Here is a 17,782-nt window from a genome sequence, read left to right as displayed (position 1 = left end):
ACAATCATAGATTGGGAAAAAATATTTGCAAACAATGTGACCAACCAGGGCTTAATTTCCAAAATATACAAACAGTTCACACAAACTCAGTAACAAAACAACCACCACCACCCAATCAAAAAAGAGGCAGAAGACCTAAATAGACATTTCTCCAAAGAAGACATACAGTCAATAGGCACATGAAAAGATACTCAACATCAATAATTATTAGAGACATGCAAATCAGAACTACAGTGAAGTACCACCTCACACTGGTCAGAATGTCCATCATTAAAAAGTATATAAATAGCAAATGCTGGAGAGGGTGAAGAGAAAAGGAGCCATACTCCACTGTTGGTTGTAGGAATGTAAATTGGTGCAGCCCATGGAAAACAGTATGGAGGTTTCTTTATAAACTAAAAATAGAGTGGCCATATGATCTAGCAATCCCACTCCTGAGCATATATCTAGAGAAAACTATAATTCAAAAAGATACACAAACCCCAATGTTCAAAGCAACACAATCTACAATAGCCAAGACACAGAAACAGCCTAAATGTCCATCAACAGATGACATGGATGGACCTGGAAATTGCACTTCACACTAAATGAAGGAAGTCAGACAAAGACAAGTACCATATGATATTATTTATGTGTGGAAATACATATGTTAATACAAATGAACTTATTTACACAACAGAAACAGACTCACAGACATAGGAAACAAACATGATTAACAAAGGGGAAAGGGGATGGGGAGGGGTAAATTAGGAATTGGGATTAGCAGATACAAACTGCTATACAGAAAATAAACAACAACGTCCTACTGTATAGCACCAGGAATTATATTTGACATCCTGGAATAAACCATTATAGAAATGAATATGAAAAAGAATGGATGTGTGTATCTCTGAATCATTTTGCTGTATGCCAGGAGCTGATACAACATTGTAAATCAACTATACTTCAGTTTTTTTAAAAAAAAAAAGTTCAACAAAACAACAACAACAAAATTCTTTTTCCATGCTTTCAAACTAGTGATGAAAAATACCAAATCCTATACTGTGTTTATTCCTTAGTAATAAAATCCACTTCTATCTGTAACTTCCCTATTTATAGTTTTCCGTAAGACCTGACTAGGGCTCTCCCTTACCACCTATTACTCTAGCTCTCACTGACAACCCAGCAAAACTCACGTCTGGAGTCCTGTACAGGGTCAGGCCTACTCCCAGCCCAAGGCTTTTGTGTTAGCTGTTCTCTTGGCTGCAAAAGCCCTTCCTCCACACCCTTTCATACCACACAGGTCTCATAAGTCATTTCCTTACTCCACCCCTCTCTCCCAGCCCCCACCACTCTTGAGCCTATTGCCCTGGTTTTTTTCCTTCTTTGTACTTAATACCTTCTGTGAGGCATTAACTAGCACACAGGGACTGAGTGAGGTATAACAAATGAATCATTCATTCATTCACTCAATCATTCCATCCTGTCCTTCCTTCCCTGAAAGTCCATGTACTTACTAGGTCCTGAGGATAAAAAGACAGTTATGGTATGATCCCTACCCTCACAGATGGAGCTCACATTCCAGCTGGGAAGCACACAGCCACACATGCACACGTGCAGCTGTGATACAATGTGGAAACGGGTAAGACAGAAGAGGATTTGTATGCCTGATATTCACAAGAATGACCTGAATTGGGTTGGGTGATGACTGACCCTCTGCCCATTCATTTCATTCATCCAAGTTGAAAAAAATCTCAGGAGAGTTAGGTAACTGATCTACTTTAAACTACACAGTCAGTAGCAGAGTCAAAAGTGCCCCCACTCTTGAACCAATGTAGCAAATGATTCATCAAGGTGAGGTGGTACCTCTGAGCCGATTTAAATAGCTTTTCTAATGAAATATTTTGAAGATGCTAATTGTTAACTGTCCACTTGAGATGGTGTTAAGATAAAACACATATCAGTGAAAGGATGGTAATTCTACTTTTACTTTATAATAGTAACAATAATAAACCGAAGTTCCTGCAAGACTGAAAGGGAGATTGGAAATTGTTTGGTAATCTTATAAGAAATGCAAACATTTTAAAGTCTACAAAGACAAAGGGTCCTTATTATTATATTTTCCTTATTTTATTATCCTCTTTTCCTCCTGTGGTTTTTTGCTGGTTACATCTTCTATCCTCTGTAAAGATGCTTCCTTAATTCATTATCAAAATACCTCTGAAGGTTCCTCTTCAACCATTTAGTTCTCACCTTTAAATAATTGATGAGTAAATCAACCACATCAACTTCAGTTAAAAACACCTCCCTCCAATTTGTCTTCCCATCCATTAACCAAACTCATCTTCCTCTGGTTGAGCAGAACCAAGAGCATGTATTAAAAAACCAGCCCATCCATCTCCTAATTTACAAAACACAACATTTCACAAACTGTTTACTTAGGTCCGTGCCAACAATATTACTCAAATGTGGTGGAGTGAAAAAACCACAGGGACTAATGTAGTTGGCCAAGAGCAGTATTTGGGGATCTAAAATTACAGGGAAAATCATACAACATTCATTATACTTAGTCCCAAATCTCTATCAGATGATGTTGAGCAGAAAGATTGTAAAATTGGCAGTGAGAAAGGAAAAGCTGTCTTACGGTTTGGGCCATGCCAGGGTAGCCTTCAGAGAAGCAGGAGGAAATGGAATAAGGTGGTGTGCCCTTGAAAAGCTGTCATAATAAGCCGTGTCTGTCGGGCAAGGGATAAACACACAGAAATATATAGTGGAAAGAAAACCAAAGAGGAATTACCACCCAAAGGTGAGAGGAAACAGAAAAGGAAGTAGTATTTAGAGGAGAGTATTTACAACACAGCAAAATCCGAGATACTTGTTCAATTCAATTCTACTCAATTCAGTTAGCATATGTCCTACGGCAAGGAAGGGAGCCTGGGTACTTAAAATGATACAGAAAATCCTGCTTCCCAGGAGGTCCACGCTGATGGTGGGGGCAGATGCCTCTCCTACCTGGTCCAGTCATACCCAGAGCCAAGTGAAAGTGCAATCAGAGTGCTCCAGAAGAGGGGAAGAGAGAAGAACAGAAGAACAGGGCATCTGCGAAACACCAAGAGGGGTGTGTAAAACGCTGGGGTGCCCACAAGAGGGAACCCCCCTAAATAGGCCAACAGGAGCCCTTGAGAGCTCACATCTGTCAAATACTATTGTGTGGGGGGCAGCTGCTCTCTAAGCGCTCTTTGTGTATTAATTCATGCGGTCCCCTAGCAGCCTCTAAATGATGGCAAAAACCATCATCACACCTACAATGTGAATGGGGTAACTTAGCCTTGCCCCAAGGTCAAGTCCAAGATCAAAGAGTGAGGATGTGTTGGCAAAGTGTTAACATCAAGTTAGGTGCCTTATATTCTAGCTCCAAAGACTGAACTTGTAACCAAGGAACTCCACCACCTCTAGTTCAGGGCAAGTAAAACTCTGGCCTAGTAAGGAGAGAAAGAGGAGGAAGGCAGAAAGGTGGGTATGATGGGGGAGTAACAGACAGCATTTTCTTCACGTTGTCTTGGGTCTAAATGACAGTGTGCACACACGTGCTCACTGCCCAATGGACTGTGCCTACAAGAAATGTTCAACCTTAATAATAAGCTGGGCAAATTAGGTGCACAAAAGCATATACAAATACAGCTCTGTATTTTTCCACAAGTACCAAAACAACCAATTTGTGTCACATCAACAAATTATGTACTGTTTTCTCTCCACTAGGAAGACAGGAAACATCATTAGTAAAACATGCAGTTAAAGCAAGATAAGACCTTCGTCTCTCCCTTATCCATAAATCATGGTGCTTAATTACCACGTCAGGGAGGTTTTAAAAACATGAGCGCAATGAGCAGCTGCTGGATGTATTATTGTCTGCATTTTTGTGTATTTAAAATATTTTATAATTAAAAATAAAACAGTAGAAAAAAAAGCACCCAACATGTTCCAAAGTGTTTAAACCTTTTTTAAAACCACTTTATTTAACCACCATTAACAATTTTTTATCATTAACAATTTTTGCAAATTTCTAACTCTTATAAAAATACATGTATTGGGACTTTCCTGGTGGTCCAGTGGTTAAGAACCTGCCTGCCATGGCTTCCATTCCTGGTCCGGGAAGATCCCACACAGCTCGTGGCAACTATGCCCTTGAGCCACAACTAGTGAGTCTGCGCTCTAGAGCCTGCCCATGAGCCAAAACTGCTGAGCCCGTGCACCACAACCACTGAAGCCCTTGAACCTAGAGCCTGGGCTCCGCCACAAGAGAAGCCACCGAGATGAGAAGCCAGGACACTGCACCTAGAGTAGCCTCCACTCATTGCAATAGAAAAACCTCGCATGCAGCAATGCAGACCTAGCACAGCCAAAAATAAACAAACCATTTTTAATGTATTTATCATTCAACTAACTAAAGAAAAACTGGGTGTAATAACCCTATATGCAGAATCTCTTTAAAGCAGACCAAGTGGAAAAGGCCAGAGGTATAACCAAAATCACCAGTGGCCAATTCCTTACATTTCCTGCTCCCTGGAGCAGCCCAAGCTTCTGCACTAGGGAAGAAGCCACATTCCATCCACAGTCACAGACTGAGGGGGACGGTCCCAACTGAGCCTCTACCCACCCACCCTCAGGTCACTTCAAGGGAACCCCCAAGTGCCTCAGGGATGGCCCAGGGCTCTGAGTAGCCCACTTCTCAAGCCCAGGTGCAGAGCATCTATGGATGCTACTGTGAGTTGAATGATTCCCCCAACAAAGAACTAGAGTCCTGATCCCTGGTACCTGAGTATGTGACCTTATCTAGTGGTGCTCAGTCACTCGGTAGTGTCCAACTCCTTGTGACCTTATCTAGAGCTAGGATCTTTACAGAGGTGATCACATCCAAACAAGGTCATTGTTCAGTTCAGTCACTCAGTCGTGTCCGACTCTTTGCGACCCCATGAATTGCAGCACGCCAGGCCTCCCTGTCCATCACCAACTCCCAGAGTTCACTCAGACTCACGTCCATCGAGTCAATGATGCCATCCAGCCATCTCATCCTCTGTCGTCCCCTTCTCCTCCTGCCCCCAGTCCCTCCCAGCATCAGAATCTTTTCCAATGAGTCAACTCTTCGAATGAGGTGGCCAGAGTACTGGAGTTTCAGCTTTAGCATCATTCCTTCCAAAGAAATCCCAGGGCTGATCTCCTTTAGAATGGACTGGTTGGATCTCCTTGCAGTCCAAGAGACTCTCAAGAGTCTTCTCCAACACCACAGTTCAAAAGCATCAATTCTTCGGCGCTCAGCCTTCTTCACAGTCCAACTCTCACATCCATACATGACCACAGGAAAAACCATAGCCTTGACTAGATGGACCTTTGTTGGCAAAGTAATGTCTCTGCTTTTCAATATGCTATCTAGGTTGGTCATAACTCGCTTTCCAAGGAGTAAGCATCTTTTAATTTCATGGCTGCAGTCACCATCTGCAGTGATTTTGGAGCCCCCAAAAATAAAGTCTGACACTGTTTCCACTGTTTCCCCATCTATTTCCCATGAAGTGATGGGACCAGATGCCATGATCTTCATTTTCTGAATGTTGAGCTTTAAGCCAACTTTTTCACTCTCTACTTTCACTTTCATCAGGAGGCTTTTTAATTCCTCTTCACTTTCTGCCATAAGGGTGGTGTCATCTGCATATCTCAGGTTATTGATATTTCTCCCGGCAATCTTGATTCCAGCTTGTATTTCTTCCAGTCCAGCGTTTCTCATGATGTACTCTGCATATAAGTTAAATAAGCAGAGTGACAATATACAGCCTTGACGTGCTCCTTTTCCTGTTTGGAACCAGTCTGTTGTTCCATGTCCAGTTCTAACTGTTGTTTCCTGACCTGCATACAAATTTCTCAAGAGGCAGGTCAGGTGGTCTGGTATTCCCATCTCTTTCAGAATTTTCCACAGTTTATTGTGATCCACACAGTCAAAGGCTTTGGCATAGTCAATAAAGCAGAAATAGATGCTTTTCTGGAAACAAGGTCATTGGGGTGAGCTCTAATCTGATATGATTGGTGTCCTTATAAAAAGGGGCAACTTGGACCTCAAGATAGACATGCATAGATGAAAGGAAAATGAGGTGAAGAAACACAATGAGAAGACAGCCTTCTGCTAGCCAGGGAGACAGGCCTGGAACAGATCTTCCCTCACACCTTCACAAGCAGTCAGCCCTTCTGACATCTTGATTTTGGACCTCCAACCTCCAGAGCTCTCATTTCTGTTGGTCTAAGCCACCCTGTGGGAGAAGGTGATGGCACCCCACTCCAGTACTCTTGCCTGGAAAATCCCATGGACGGAGGAGCCCGTTGGGCTGCAGTCCATGGGGTCTCGAAGAGTCAGACAGGACTGAGCGACTTCACTTTCACTTTTCACTTTCATACATTGGAAAAGGAAATGGCAACCCACTCTAGTGTTCTTGCCTGGAGAATCCCAGGGACAGGGGAGCCTGGTGGGTTGCCATCTGTGGGGTCGCACAGACTCGGACACGACTGAAGCGACTTAGTAGCAGCAGCAGCAGCAGCATCAGCAGCAGGGAATTCACACAGTGAACCCTGGAGGGGAAAGTCGATCCAAGGCAGGGAGGGCTGTCGGGGGAGCTGAAGACCAAGACCTCAAGAGAGAGATTTCAGCATCGGGCTGTCCAGGAAGCAGCAGAAAGAACAACAAACTAAGAGCCATAGAGCTGGGTGGGGTCTGGGCCCTGCCCCCAACTTAAACAGGGGTAATAAATCATGCCTGCCTGGCCTACACCTCCAAGGGTGTGGAGGTCAAGAAATGCTCTCCAGTGCCGGCTTGGCAGCACATATACTAACACTAGAAAGACACAAAGATAAGGATGATCCCTGCACAAGGATAAAATGCAAATTCATGAAGCATTTTGCATGAAGCAAAATGCAAACTTCATGAAGAAGTTTCTTTCTTTTTTTTTAAGTAAAAGAAACAGAATGCCCTCTGCAGGCTCCAAAGAACTGCACAAATGTGCACAAATCACCCTCCCTCCTCAGCAGATCTTCAGTTTCTGCTGTGATTTTGCTCTCTGTTGCCAGAGGGGCAACGCCACCCTTGTACTTCACCCTGCTCATCACTCAGAAGGACTTGGAAGCAAAATCTGCATTTTAGGAAAACTGAATTCGAGCTCCCAAACATGTTTGAGTCTGTTTGGAATATCCAAGACAACAAATAATAGGGTCAGAAACAGCAAACTCCTGCGGTGGCCAAAGGTCCTTTCAACAAGTCAGGCTTCCGAAGGTCCCAGGGTTCACTGGACAGAGAAACAGTTCCCTGACGCCTGCCAGGCAGCGACGGGGTGCACAGGCTGGCCCGGGGGGCTTCAGGGCTTCGCCACAAAGGTTTAAGTATGATCACAGCCCAGAATTTATGGTTCCTAAATGTTTGTTTTCACCAGCGCTAAGAACACATATTTGACCCAGTGTGAACTTGACCTCTGGGTCCTTCTCCCTTCTCCGGGCTGTCTGTGCCACACGACAAGATTTTTCCAGCCAACCCTTGGGCCCCTGCTCCTTGCACTGGAGCCGGGGCCGCCCTCCCAGCAGCTGCCACAGTAAACCTCACGGCAGATCTACCGGCAAGGCAGCTGTCAATGGCCATAGCAGGCTGACGAAAAATGTGTGATCACTCCAGGCCCACTCCCGTGCTTAGCCAGCACAACGCTGAGCCAAGAGGCACAGGAGCCTCTCCATCACCTGGAACTCCAGCCACGCTGCACGCTCATGGATGATGCCCTCGATGCCCACAGCTCCAAGAATCAGGGCATGCAAGACTCTGTCTCTTCTGTATATAATTAAGGAAAATGTCTAGAGTTGGCTTTTTTTTTTTTTTTCCTCCAAAGCACTGTGGGCTGAATGCCAGTGGAAAAGCAATGGAATATCGATTTTCTGTTTCTTGCTAAGCAGAGAACAAGTCATTTGATGTGCCATGAGTTAAGTGAGTAAAAACAGACTCTGCGCGCCCTACAGCTGGCTGCATTTCTCCTCTATTCATAGACCCTGGCACATGGTAAAAGCTCAACAGATACCCATTAAATAAATGAAAGAACCATCCATGCATTTAGGCAGGGCCTGCCCTGTGCCAGGCACCAGCTTTGGATTCAGATCTGCTGTCTTTCCTGTTCCGTCCACCTCATTCTGCCAACCCGGCCTCACTCTCATCTCGCCTTTCTTCTTTTGTGTTGTCTGTTCCCAAGTCCGGTCTCCTCTTTAAAGCTGAGCCCACTGGCAGTGTTTCTCTCTGGCCTGCACTTACACTGAGAGGGGGACAAAAAGATTGGAACAACCAATCTGGTAGGTTCAATTTAGGCAGAGGGGAAAAAAATGCAAAAATGGGGAAAGAAAAAAAAAACCTGTTAAAACCCTCATAATAAATGTGAAGCCCTTAGAAAGAAAAGAGGTGCAGTGCCATCTTCTTTGCCCAAAATGGACATCACTCTTAGCAGCCACTCCATGCATGTGCGCAGCTCAGTCACTTCAGTCGTGTCTGACTCTTTTGTGACCCCAGGGACTGTAGCCCACCAGGCTTCTCTCTTCATGGGGATTCTCCAGGCAAGAATCCTAGAGTGGGTTGCCATGTTCTCCTCCAGGGGATCTTCCCAACCCAAGGCTCAGACCCCCATGTCTTATGTCTCCTGCATTAGCCGGTGGGTTCTTTACCTCTAGCCACCTGGGAAGCCCTAGTCACTCCACGTTAATAACTAAAATGCCATGTCTCGTGCTGGGATTTCAACTCCTAGAGACCCACACACAAAGGGTGTTTGCAAGAGCAGCATTGATATGCAATGGGGCATCTCTACATGGAGGCTGGGTGGCGAAGCCTCAGGGCCACCCTTGTGGACACCCACAACCAGTCTCTGCCTGTGTGGGTCTGCGGCTGCTTGTTTCACATCTCTCTGATTGGCAATTTCAGATTCGCTAAATCTTCAGTTTGCAGAAGCATTTGTCCGTGGCCCGTTTAAATTAAGTCTCAATCAGCTAAAATCAATCCAGTCTGCCTCGAAGGGGCACCTCGTTTTCCTCACAAGATTAAGCAAACTGAACAACAGAAACATATCCCATCTCCTATGCAGAAACATTTTTTTGCATCAACTGGAAAACAGCCTCTACAAATTTAAATTCTTCAATTAAATCCTTTCAATGATCCTGAAAATAGAATTGACAATTAGCATCCTCGGCGTTAATGTGCACATTCAAATTGCATACACACTATACAAGGACTCCTATCTTTTTATTTGAAGTATAGTTATTTTAAAAGTGTGTTAATTATATGATGACTACTACCTTAACAGGAAAATTGATGTTGCTGTGCCATTGCCTTTGGTATTTGTAAGTGTAACAAACTATACCCAAGTGTAACTGTTCAGTCTCAGCATAATAAGGAAGTGAGAGGGGAAAGAGACCACAAACCGATTTCTTTTGCAGCCTAAATTTCACTAGTATTTACCAAAGTAGTTGTAGTCACAAAAACCGGTATCAGAATTTTTTCCATTCAAATGATGAATGCCTTAGGGGAGTATTTTCCATCTGAACAGCAAGCTTTACACCAAGAGAACTAGAGATACACAAATAATCAAATATTTAGTTCCTTTTAAAGTTCTTTTTAAAATAAATCATTCTGCGCTACAGAACAGTCCAATTTACTTTATTTCTTTTTCTCAGTCATCAAAGCCAGGCACTATGGAAGTGACTGGCTTTTTCATTTCTTCCTTTTTTTTTTTAATTCATCTATATTGAAGTATAATTGATAAATAAATATTGTATATATTTAAGGTGTATGACGATGTTTTGATATATGCACACACTATAAAATAAACATCACAACCAAGCTAATGAACATAACCCTCATGACACAGTTGACATTTTTTGTGTGTGGTGGGAACACTCTGAGGAAATTACAAGTTTATAATACACTATTGTTAACTACAGTCACACTGCTATACATTAGATCTTCAGAATTTATTCATCTTAAGGGACTAAAACTTTGTATTCTTGACCATAGTATCTCTGTATCTCCCCCTCCCCCAACCCTAAACTACTTTAAAAATGTACTCTAAAAAGGGATCCACATGTACTTTCTTTGAAAAGAAGTTGACGACAATAGCTGAGGAAACATACATATGGAAGGGGCTTCCCTGATGGCTCAGTGGGTAAAGAATTCGCCTGCAATCCAGGAGACACAGGAGCCATGGGTCAAGAAGATCCCCTGGAGGACGGCATGGCAACCCACTCCTATATTCTTGCCTGGAGAATCCCGTGGACTGAGGAGCCTGGTAGGCTACTGTCCAAAGAGTCATAAAGAGTCAGATACGACTGAAGCAACTTGGCACACACGCACACACATTCATACGGAAAAAAAGAAAACTGAATAATAGATAAATGAGACAAGGTTTACTTGGCTTGATTCAATAATAAACTCTAACAATCCTGCTGGTTTCATCAAGGCTTTCAAACCTATAATTCTCTTTTACCTTCATACCAGCAACAATCCTGCAAAATAGTCAACTTTTTTTTTCTTTTGGCCTCATTGCCTGTGAGATTTTAGTTTCCTGACCAGGGATCAAACCTGCAGCCTCTGCAGGGAAAGCATGGCGTCTTAACCACTGGACCACCTGGGAAGTCCCAATAGTCAAGTCTTTAGCACAGTCATTTCATGATAGGAAAATATAAGGGTCACAGAGGTCAAAGGAATTCCCCAAGGCCACACAGCTAATGAAGGCTTGAGGATTTAAACTCAAATTTCCTGAACCCAAGGCCAGGGGTCTTTCCCAGTGTCACACTGTTCAGCCACGGACACAAGTTTCACTGAATCAGTGGTAACCCTGGTTTTCCCACGTGAAAGCAAAAGGCTCCCTCATCTCCGGCTCTGCCAGACAAACACAAGTCCCCCACTGAAACTTACCATCAAGCAGATACAGTACTTTGGAATGAGCACTGACCTAACACAGCATCATTTTTAAAAACACAATTATTCTTGAAAGGAGTTGTGATTTAAGCTTCCAGCCTTGGGGCCTGAATTAATTTGTCAGATTGAGCAGTACTGGAAAGCTAATGTTGCACTGATTACTTAAATCCTGGTGCTGTCCAAGGGCTACCTTCTAGCAGCTGGAAGGATAACTTGAACCAAAAGCCGGAAGCATTTGTAATAGGTATTATGAGACTAAACCAATGATATAACATCCTCTGGAATGCTGCGGATGGTAACTATTCAACCCTAACTCTTCTGACTGGTCGGAGAAGGCAATGGCACCCCACTCCAGTACTCTTGCCTGGAAAATCCCATGGACGGAGGGGCCTTGTAGGCTGCAGTCCATGGGGTCGCTAAGAGTCAGACACGACTGAGCGACTTCACTTTCACTTTTCACTTTCATGCACTGGAGAAGGAAATGGCAACCCACTCCAGTGTTCTTGCCTGGAGAATCCCAGGGACGGGGGAGCCTGGTGGGCTGCCATCTATGGGGCTGCATAGAGTCCGACACGACTGAAGTGGCTTAGCAGCAGCAGCAGCTTCTGACTGGTAGCCTTTTGCAGCCTTGTCTTTTTCTGGGTCATCAGAGGGCAACTCTGGCTAAACCTAGGCACAACTCATGCCCTTGCCCCGTCACCTGGAGAAGCAGGAAGCATAAAGTGATTCCTCAGTACAAGGATACTCTCCTTCCAGAGCATCTTTGGATCACCAAATCCCCAGACAACCTAAGAATGGGGTATTACTATTATCTTTTCAGAGAGGGCACTCAGTTGAATAGCTTACCAAGGAAACTTCTTTGAAAGTCTTAACATATTCTCTCTAACAGGCATCAAGGAGCACTCACCCGTGACCTATAAAGGAATGCTCTCTATTTTCGCTCCTCGCCAGCAGTACCCCACTTTACACAGCAGCAGTGCCGTCATGGATGGGCTGTCTCCATGTAACAGGCAAACCATATCATATCAGGTTTTGAGCCGGAGTTACTAAAGGGAGGAGAGGATGTGTAATTTGACCCAAGCAATTGTAAACTCAGGAAAATATTGGTGCACTATTGTCAAGTGTAATATAAGAAGAAGTGAAGGGTTATGAGTTAATCTAAAATGCCTACAACCCTATTCCTGATCTAGTGGTTTGAGTTCCATAATGAGGAGGCTGATTAGTGAGTTCATGTCTGCCACTACTCCTTGATCACAGCCAAACCATAACCCGTCTGGACATCGCTCTTTCCAAAACTAAAGTCACTCTGCCAGAATCCTATTTCTTTCAGGGACTGAAGGCACCTTTCAACAAGCAAGTTCACCAGAATAACTGTAATAGAAAAAAATTTTTTAATTTATTCACCAGTGTTTTGAAATCCAAACCATATACAAGACAAATTGCTTAATTTGATTTATGACACTGAATACTAGTAAGCAACTAAAATTTTGGACGATTCTAATCCACATGTTTATGGTTCAAGCTCTGTGCAGAGAACACCTAAGAATGCTTAACTTTTTCTGAATGGAAATAAGATTTCTTTATTTCCAATTAGCACCAGACAGAATCAACTTGTCAAGAGGATTCTCGAACTATATTGAAACTTCCACGATGCAGAGGGGAAATAGTTTCTGATGTTCTCAAATCTATATGCATCATTAATACATTTCAAAACACTGCTAAGCATGTGTATTAGCTTGAGAAGCCCTGCAGGAAAACCCACCTGTCAGTTCTGATGAACAGTAGAGTGGTTACCTCCTGGGAACCGACCTCGAGGATGGCAGATTCTGATTGCCATTGTCAGAAAGCTTTAACACTACTGATTCCAGAGCAGGGCCTCCTACTTACCATTCCCTTCCTGCCATCAACTTAAAGAATGTTTTTCATTGGTCGATATCCACATTTAAGTTAATTGTACCGGTTCTGCCATACTGCACACCTCCAATGAGAATTTTCTTCCTAGCCCCCCATGGGTGTAACAGAGGTTGAATGCAGGGGAATCTTGGATGCAAGGCACAGTTGTATCCAATGAACTGGTATTGATACTGTCATTACTTTGGCCCAGCCCTTCCTAGGTGGTGATGAGGCTACAGGTAACCGGGTGGACTGCACTGCAGGTATCAACTTCCTCAGGGCAGCATTAGCCTCTTCAGATGCCCTCTATGTGATCCCCACCCCCATGTGGACTGACCCACATGGCTTACTGTGCAGGGTAGCTAGGAACATGGACACTTACGTTTGGTGCACCTCTGGGAGCCAGGGGCCTTACTCCAGCCATGACAACACTGCCCACCACAGACATTGACCCTGAAACAAAGCAAGACCCCTGAGTCCAGCAGTAGCAACATTCTTTCAGAGAACCCAAGCCTCCATCGGGACTCCTGCAAGCCCAGCCTCCTGCTTCCACCTTCCTCTAGCTTCCAGAGAGTCCTAACAGGTACCCAGGAAGCCCAACCCAAAGCTGCCCAGGTAGAAGGGGAAGGACAGGAGATCAGAGCGGGATGGGAGAATCAAATCCTGCACAACCTGGAACTAGACAGGAGAACAAGGTCCAAGCTAACGGTTTTCTTACAAAAGTAAAGTAAAGCCAATTGTATTTTGTATATTATCTGTGCCCACATTTTAAACTGAATCTGAGTTTCAGAGAGAGGCGTCCAAAGAGAGGTGAGATCACAACGCCTGGAACCACCCTTGAGGGAAGAAAAAAAAAAAGCAAAACAAGTTTCCCTCCACACCCTCAACCTATGATTAATGGGGAGGGGGGCAGGGAGGATGTTTAGGAAAGCCCAATAACAGAAACCATTGAACTGAAATTCTTGTCAGTGCTAAGATATCCCCGTCCCGGGAAAGCAGACCCCACAGGTGCAGGGAAGCCAAGCCCACAATTACTAGGATGCTGAAAATTCTAGGTTACAGAACAGAGGCTGGATCTTTATAGGCAGCCCTCCTCCAAACTTTTTTCTTTTTTTCCCACTAGCTCAAAAAAATAAAAATAAAAATAAATATTAAACTGAGTTGCAAAGGGAAGTTTAATTGATGATGAGGGATTAAGCTGTAGTGACTTCATGTTTACGCCCATCTTCTAGGAGTAGTTTGGTTCGCGCACAGTAGGTTACGCCCCAGGCAGAAATGCCTTTTGTGTTTACCCGCAGCTCAGTAACAATGTGATCGGAGTTTTTATGCTCCGAGTTCCCCTGCTTCCCCGCACTCCGCTCTTCCCGCCGCACTCCCGGGAAGGAAGGCAGAGGCGGGCGGGGAGGAGACAGCAGACCCACGGCGGACGATACCCGCGGTCACCGCGGGGCTCCGAGGGGCTGGACCCCGCGTGTCCGCGCGCGGGCAGCGCGCGCGAGCAAGGAGGGAGGGGGCGTGTGGGCTTACCCCTGCAGCTGCTGCTTCTGGTGAACCTGCAGCCTCGAGCCCCCGCCGCTCTGGGTCTCCTGCGGCACCTTGGAGCGCATCGCTTGCCTGCCCTGTTTGGCGAACGGGGCGGCCGCCGGGTGACCGCCGGGCTTGGGGTGGAGCGGCCCGCCGGGGCCCCCGGGACGCGCCGGCTCCGGCGGTGGCTGTGGCGGCCGGAGCCCCTGCAGGGCCGCGCCGCCGGGCGGGCTGGTGCGCCGAGTCCGCTCCGAGGGGGCCCCTGCGCCGGCCGAGCTGCGGCTGTACCTGGCGTTGAGCGCGACGTTGAAGGTCCGCGGGCGCGGGGGCCCGCCCAGGGGCAAGGCGCCCGCCGCCAGGCCGGGGCCCGGGCGCACCACGTACGTGATCCTCCGCACCCGGCCGTGCGCCGATGAGGCCAGCAGCCCTGCCCACAGCAGGAGCCCCCACCTGAGCCAGGCCCCCGCCATCGCGGGCCCCAGCCGGCGCCCCTGGCCCCCGCCCCCGGCCGTGCCGCTTGCTCGGTGCGGCCGCTCACGCGCGCTCAGGATCCCCCGGAGGACGGCCGGGAGCCCGGGAAAGGGGGGAGGAGGAAAACTCGGTTGCAAGAGAGGAAGTTCCGCGGGCGGCTGAGCAGCCCCAGACCCCAGCCGAAAGCGGCGGGGAGGAGGGGGCGGGGTGGGGGTGGGGAGCGCGGGGTCGGGAGGGGAGGGGCGCGGGCCGCGCAAGGTGAGGGTCGGCTCGCCCAGCCGCGGGCTCAGGGGGTGCCCGCCCAGGACCCGGCGAGAGTGGGCGAGGGCGGTGTGAGCGCGCGGGACGCTCAGCGGCAGCCCCGGCTGCAAAGTCTTTAAAAAGTTTCTCTCGCCGTGGAACCGAGTGTCAGATCTGAACAGCCAATCTGGCAGACGTGACGTCAGGCAGTAAATCCTAATTGGGGAAAGCGTGAGATGAGCCCGAAAACGCGCCGCCACCCTCCACATCCACAGAGATTATGCCTGTGGGTCGGCAAAGGCAGAGGATCCCGTCTCCCGTGGAAAGGACAAAGGACACGGCCAAGTCACTGACTGGTCCTTTCCTTCTAGAAGCCCCAAAAAACTCACTTCATACTGTTTGCACGACATCTCCAGTCATTTTCTTACGTGGTTTGCTCGGGTACTTGCTGCGGGTATTGGATTAAAATACCAGATCGGGCCCCCGAAAGGACTGCTCGGGGTGCGCTGAATGTCCATTGCAAAGTGCTTAGATGGTTCCTTAGGTTTGTAAACTCCGCGGGTCTGTAGCTTCTGGTACCCTACTCCTCGCTTGGCATGTACCAGGGTGGGCACCAGGGGGCGCCTGTATAGACGGGGAAAACTGCAACAGGAATCAATCCGGGAAGCAGCTCTACCCTCGGTGAAAAGGCCTTTATGATGGGAGCACACGGCTTAGAATCCATAATAATGCCAAGCCGTTATTAGTATCTTTTTAAAGTCAGATCAATGGAATTGGAAGGGATGTGGGAGGGGGGTTCAGGATGGGGAACACATGTACACCCATGGCTGATTCATGTCAATGTATGGCAAAAACCACTACAATATTGTAAAGCAATTAGCCTCCAATTAAAATAAATAAATTTTTTTAAAAGAAATAATATCCAAAAAAAAAAAAAAGATCAGTTCCCTAGGCCCCTATTGAAAAAGAAAGGATCACTCACTGGAGATAAACCAAAATCACATTAAGGGAGATGCAGAATGTCCCAGGGGACAGAGGATCTGGGGTCAGGGTGCTTTTGGGGGAAAACCATGAAATAATAACATATTTACTTCTAGCATTTGAATTTAAAACAGTTTCTCCAGCAGAATTCATGCTTTAATTACATGAATGCAATAGAAAATCTCATTGGCTCGTGGACAGTTGGTAGCAGGTGACAATGGTTTAAAAAGAATTAAGGGAAAAGAAAGTTGAAACTTAATCCCTTAATCTATTTTTTTCTGTAGACTGGGGAAAGACCTCCGATATTTGATTTGGCAGGAGAGAGCTTCAGTCCATCTGCCTGAGCCCCAGTTTCATGTGAGAACACCCTCTGAGAGCCACAGTCGCAGAATCAACAGCATCTGGCTGGAGGGAGAGACCTCAGTTCAGTCCTAACACTGCTGCTAAGTAGCCAAAAGACCACAGGCAGCTCACCTCTCCTCTCCGCACCTCAGCTTGCTCCTCTACAACACAGAGAAGTTGGATTCAAACTTCCTTCCAGCCCTAAGAGTCTGTGGCTCTAAGAACATCCGGGGTCCCTGTGGACAAGATAAGTGAGGTCACTCGAGGTCAGTCTCTGAGTCAGGCCAAAGGGAACCAGCTGAGAAGATTGAGGAAGGAGGATGGGTGAAGAAACTGTCTCCAGCCTGGGATCCTGGAGAAAGGACACGGCGCAGGCTAATAAATACCTCCCAAGTGCTACTCTGGAGGCAAGCAGAGAGGCTGACCCTTTGCAGATACAACATATCAGAAGCACAGCCTTTCTATTCTGGAAAAGCTTCCTATCCTATTCAAGAGAAAAAATGTAAATAAAACCTTTTTAAAAAGATAAATAACTCAATGAAGCAACAGTTTGAAACAATCACAGAACCCTCACAAGGCAGGATTTGATTTGTGAGAGGCCAATACAACAGTGGGTTTCCCTGGTGGCTCAGATGGTAAAGAATCTGCCTGCAATGCAGGAGACCCAGGTTTGATTCCTGGGTCAGGAAGATCCCCTGGAGAAGGAAATGGCAACCCACTCCAGTATTCTTGCCTAGAGAATCCCATGGACAGAGGAGCCTGGCGGGCTGCAGTCCACGGGGTCGCAAGAGTCAGACACGACTGAGCAACTAAATTACCACCAGTGCCAGAGTACAACCCATAATTTGTTGTCATCTCACGGAGAATCTGCAACATGTACGGAAAACGTTTTCTACCTGCAATTCAAACCAGTTTATAGAGATTTTATAATCTCTATAATCTCTCAGGTAGGCAGCAGTTGAAATGGATGAGGGAGGGGATGTCTAGAAGCACCAGCTCCATTCTGAAGAGTCTAGACTGCAAAGAATGCATGTCAGACAGGTGAAAGTTCAGGAAATAGTGATGGGCAGCATCACCAAAGGACCAGACTTTAGTCTGTGGTGGTGGGCGAGCTGTTCTTGTGACTCACTCCAGCACCCAGATGGACAGCACACATCAAAGCCCATTTTGGTCAATGAGAGGCAGCTGCCTGCAGAGGGCAGAGCCTGGACATGGAACCGGAGGGCTGGGCTCGAGGGGCCTGGCTGTTTCACTTTCCACAGGAACTTGAGCAAGCCATTTCACCTACGAGCCTGTTTCCAGAGGGCCTGGGGGTCCACCCAAGGTCCTCACATTTGATGAGAACAAGGGCGTTAACCATGCTCTGTGATTCTGCAGAAA

General features: G+C 46.3%; 1 protein-coding gene across 7 annotated transcripts in view; it reads right to left on the bottom strand.

Annotated features, from left to right (window-relative positions):
• The window catches only part of LTBP1 (latent transforming growth factor beta binding protein 1), a 458,940-nt gene extending 443,733 nt beyond the window's left edge, over positions 1–15,207 (bottom strand). For 6 of the 7 annotated variants that reach the window (XM_025260861.3, XM_044925802.2, XM_044925800.2 and 3 more), the window contains exons 1-2: positions 14,372–15,206; positions 13,227–13,297 (exon numbers count right to left, since the gene is read on the bottom strand). In XM_025260861.3, coding sequence (XP_025116646.3) covers positions 13,227–13,297; positions 14,372–14,838 — 538 coding nt within the window. In that variant the 5' untranslated portion in view covers positions 14,839–15,206. Of the gene's footprint in view, positions 1–13,226; positions 13,298–14,371 lie in introns of all 7 variants that reach the window. The other variant, XM_044925805.2, reaches the window with a different exon arrangement.
• Positions 15,208–17,782: the final 2,575 nt, after the last annotated feature.

Source organism: Bubalus bubalis, chromosome 12, assembly GCF_019923935.1.
Source record: "Bubalus bubalis isolate 160015118507 breed Murrah chromosome 12, NDDB_SH_1, whole genome shotgun sequence".
Taxonomy (NCBI): Eukaryota; Metazoa; Chordata; class Mammalia; order Artiodactyla; family Bovidae; genus Bubalus; species Bubalus bubalis.
Note: the sequence above shows the minus strand (reverse complement) of the source record. Positions and strands in the feature narration are given on the sequence as shown.